This window comes from Microtus ochrogaster, chromosome 6 (genome assembly GCF_000317375.1).
Source record: "Microtus ochrogaster isolate Prairie Vole_2 chromosome 6, MicOch1.0, whole genome shotgun sequence".
NCBI lineage: Eukaryota > Metazoa > Chordata > Mammalia > Rodentia > Cricetidae > Microtus > Microtus ochrogaster.
The window spans coordinates 65,828,443-65,832,797 of record NC_022013.1 but is presented as its reverse complement, the minus strand read 5'-3'; the positions used below and the strand labels follow the sequence as shown (position 1 = coordinate 65,832,797).

Sequence of the window (4,355 nt, the reverse complement as noted above, 5' to 3'; positions counted from 1 at the left end):
TGAAAATCCTCTAGATGACACGAGCAATTTATATTTACACTGACAAATGAGAAATTCCCATACTGTTTTCAAACTTTTAAGTTCAGCGTGTTCAGTTCTAATGCATTTTTTTTTCTGAGTGTTTTTGATTTACAGTTAGTTTGATCATTAGAATCACAAACTCTTGGGTGTGGAGACTGACTGCTTCTAAAAGCTGGAACTGTCTGCAGTGAGGGAGATCAGAGCCTGGGAGGACCCACACGGTCCCTGTCACGTACAGTGTCTTTTCAGAGAGGAGTCTTGTGAGAAGATGGGCGTCTGACCTTATGATACTTTCGAGTTGCCAGGAAGCCAGAACTTGCTCCTTGGGGCTGTGGCCACTGTTTGGTACTCTGTCTCTATCATGGCCAGGGTGTTTCATTTGTGGAAAAGAAAATTCAAGCCAGGCATGATATTGCACACCTTTAATCCCAGCACTCAGGAGGCAGAGGCAGGCGGATCTCCCTGTCTGAGACCAGCCTGGTCTGCAGAGTGAGTTCCAGCCAGGGCTACGCGGAGAAACCCTGGAGAGAGGGAAAGAGGGAGGGAGAGAGCAGAGAGGGAGGGTGGGTGTGTATGTGGCCTCCCTTAAGACTTAGAAGCCGTTTTCACTGTTAATATTAACGCAGTCTCATCATATTTTATTGTTAATAGACTGATTTTGAAATACTCTTTATTTGGTTTTAATTTGACTTTAAGACTCCATCAATTAAGACCTCAGCACTTTCTGAACTGTAGCTGTGAGGTGGTGGGGAATTCAGTGCTAGGACAATGGTCTTTAATTGGTTATCTAAGTTTCTCTGAGAATACTTGTGAACTAGATCCAGGCATGGTGGCTCACTCCTGTAAGCCCAGTACCCAGGAACGTACGGCAGGAGATTCTCAAGATTGAGTCCGTTCTTGAACTCACAAAAAGGGTGGGGGTGGGGGAGTATATTTATCAATTGGAATCTTTGATAGATCATAAAGAAAAGGAAAGAAAAAATGATTATTTCATTTGAAATGCTAATAACTTTGCTTTTCTCTTACAGGTGAACGATATGTGATGACATTTTTGAATGTATTAAACTTTGGCGACCAGGGTAAGATGAAATTCTATAGTGTTTTCATTAAAGATGGATGCCATTAATAGACACTAGGTCTTTGATGATGCCCTGTCGTGTGATCTGAGTGGCAGGCTTGTTTGGACCCTCACTCTCTCCCTGCTTCCTATAGTCACTTTGAGGGGCGGAGCTCATCACAGTCACAAAGTTTTGCTCCCAGGCAGTACACCTGGGTAAGTCTCTCAGGGTTTGTTTTATATTGATTTTCCAGTGTGATACCAGAGTCATGGAAGTAGAAGCAGAGAAAAGGTTAGTTTTGAGTTGATGACTTACTTTCTAAAGGGCTAGTGATAAATGCACCTCTCTCATGACTGTGACAATGGCAGGATCATGGTTGCAATATTGTACTGCAGGTTTTGCAAGATATTGTTAGAAAAAAATCCTAAGACTAGCAGCTCTGCTGGTGCAAAGAAATCCAATTAGGTCAGATCAAACTGAATTAAAAGGCCCATTGTTTTATTAAATATGGTGCTCTTGGGTGGCTGAGCACATGGTGGGGAGACAAGAAAGCGGGGAGCACATGCAGACCCAAAACCATGTGTATCTCCTCTGGGAACCTACTTAAATACCCTGTGGGATTGGTCCTGATCCTCTCCCCCCACAGAGGGGTCAGGGCCTGGCATGCTGGGATTTAGAGTCCACACCAAAGCAACTCCCAGGCCAGGGGGCTGGGATGGATGCCAGGGGCTGGGGTTATTCTCCAGATTTAACAGATACTACCATTTGGTGCATAAATCTAGCATTTCTTCAACCACATGGGAATATACAGTTTATCTTCAACTTTGCAAACTTTTGGCTGGGGAAGCAGTTTGGTTAGTACAGTGTTTGTCTGGCATTCACAGAGCCCTGAGTTTAATCCTCCGCACTGTGGAAAGTAGGTATGTGGCACACACCTGCAGTCCCAGCGCTTGGGAGAAAAGGGTGAGAGATCAGAAATTCAGGTTTTTCTTGGCTACGTAGATAGTTCAAGACCTGCCTGGGCTACATGAGATCCTATAGCCAAAAGAAAAAAATAAAATAAAAAATTTAAATTAAACATTAAATTAAAGAAGTAATTTTTCCTGTAGTGCTGTAAAATTAAGAACTAATGTGATTATTGTTCTTCCTTTCTGTTTTGTAGGCGTATATGATATAGTGAATAATCTCGGGTCCCTTGTGGCCAGGCTAATTTTCCAGCCAGTAGAGGAGAGTTTTTATATATTCTTTGCTAAGGTACTAGAGAGGGAAAAGGATGCCACACATCAGAAACAGGTAAGGTTGGCGCTCATGACTTCTCTTGGGTGGATGGGAAGAAATGTGGGCAGTTGGTGTTCCTTCAGTTTGAGCTGATGCTTCCTTCTAGACCTCTTCTTTCTCCTGTTTTGCTTTGGTTTTTGTTTGTTTGTTTTGTTTTTGAGACAGGATCTCACTATGTAGCCTTAGCTGTCCTGGAACTCACTCTGTAGACCAGGTTGTCCTCGAACTCAGAGATCTGCCTGCCTCCGCCTCCCAAGTGCTGAGATTAAAGGTGTGCGCCACCACCTGGCCTTGCTGTGTTTTTTGAGGCAGGGTTTTGTAGCCCTGGCTGACTTTGAACTCCCTTTGTAGCCAAGGTAGACTTGGAAGTTCTTGATCCTTCTGCCTCTGCTGCCTACATAGTGGAGTTAAAGGCATGTGTCATCACACCTGGGTCATTCTCCTGTCACACTCGTACTGCTGGCAGGACTCAGTTTACTTCTCCTTTGTTCCTGGCTGTCTTTCTGTCTGACCTTAATCTTTAGTTAATTCTTGGGTTTCTTTCTTTCTTTCTTTCTTTCTTTCTTTCTTTCTTTCTTTCTTTCTTTCTTTTTTCTTTTTTTTTTGCTTGTTTTAAACAGGGTTTCATGTAGCAAATGATGGCTTTGAGCTTCTGAGTCTCCTGCTTTAACCTGCCAAGTGCTGGGATTTCAGACGTGTGTCCCTTCAGGCAGTCTGTGCAGCATGAGGGGTCACACTAGGAGCCTTGTACATGTCAGGCAGGCACCCTCCCGACTGAACTAGATTCCCAGCCCCGTAACCACTGAAAATTCTGACTTACTTTAAAACATTTTTGGGTCTTTTTTTTTGTTTTTGTTTTTTTCTGAGATAGGGTTTCTTTGTATAGTCCTAGCTGCCCAGGAACTCACTTTATAGCCCAGGATAGCCTTGAACTCACAGAGATCCACCTGCCTCTGCCTCCCAAGTGCTGGAATTAAAGGTGTGCACCACCACTGCTTGGCCTTAAAATTATTATTTCATTAATTTACTGTGTGTGAGATGCACATATGTGAGTATGCAAATGCAGGTGTTCATGCTTGCACATGTAGAGACCAGAACGTGAGTATGCAGATAGGTGTCCTTGCGTGCACGTGTAGAGACCAGACATGAGTATGCGGGTGCCCATGTGTCTTCTCTGTCTTCTTTGCCTTAGGCCTTGAGACTTCCTCTCACTGATGAGGAGCTCACCGTTTTGACTCAGCTAGTTGGCCAACAAGCTCTTGCGATCTGCTTATTCCAGTCCCAATGCTGGGGTTACAGGCATAGAAAGCCATGCCTGGCTGGTTTTTTTTTTTTGTTTTTTTTTTTTGTTTTTTAACATGTGTGCTGAGGATTTGAACTCAGGCCCACATGCGTGCAGAGCTAGCACTCTTACTTGAGGAGCCTTCTCCTCTGCCTCCCTCTGACGTATTTTGCAATTAAAAGCAATCTAGATCCGCCTGTTGTGTGTCTTAGGAGATATTTGACAAAATGCAATTTATGCCCAGTATCTGAAAGTAAGACCTGGTTCCAAGTCTGACTTAGGAATATTTTCCTAAGTGTGCAGTGACAAGGGCAGAGTTCCCGGCCATCAGTCAGAAGCAGCACAGATCTGGCTAGTGTGGTGGAAATGTGGGGATAGAGCAGTGTCTCCTCAGCACACCGGACATTTCTCCTGAAGAGTTGAAAAGCAGAGGTGCACAGCCCTCCCTGGGAGAGCCGGCCTGCATCAGGACACTTCAGCTCGGACTCTGACTTCCTTCCTTTCCCCTGGCCCAGGAGGACGTTGCTGTGGCTGCTGTGGTTTTGGAGTCTCTCCTGAAGCTGGCCGTGCTGACTGGCCTGACCATCACTGTATTTGGCTTTGCCTATTCTCAACTGGCTCTGGATATCTATGGAGGAGCCATGCTTAGTTCAGGATCGGGTATGTGCTAGACTTTGTAACAGTCTGTTCTGATTTCTTTTTTTTTTTTTTTTTTT

The 4,355-nt window shown here is 44.4% G+C and overlaps 1 protein-coding gene across 1 annotated transcript in view; it reads left to right on the top strand.

Moving 5' to 3' along the window:
• The window catches only part of Rft1 (RFT1 homolog), a 47,140-nt gene that overhangs the window by 24,012 nt on the left and 18,773 nt on the right, over positions 1-4,355 (top strand). Inside the window, exons 8-10 of the mRNA XM_005348750.3 lie at positions 1,050-1,100; positions 2,242-2,372; positions 4,155-4,299. Coding sequence (XP_005348807.1) covers positions 1,050-1,100; positions 2,242-2,372; positions 4,155-4,299 — 327 coding nt within the window. The remainder of the gene's footprint in view (positions 1-1,049; positions 1,101-2,241; positions 2,373-4,154; positions 4,300-4,355) is intronic.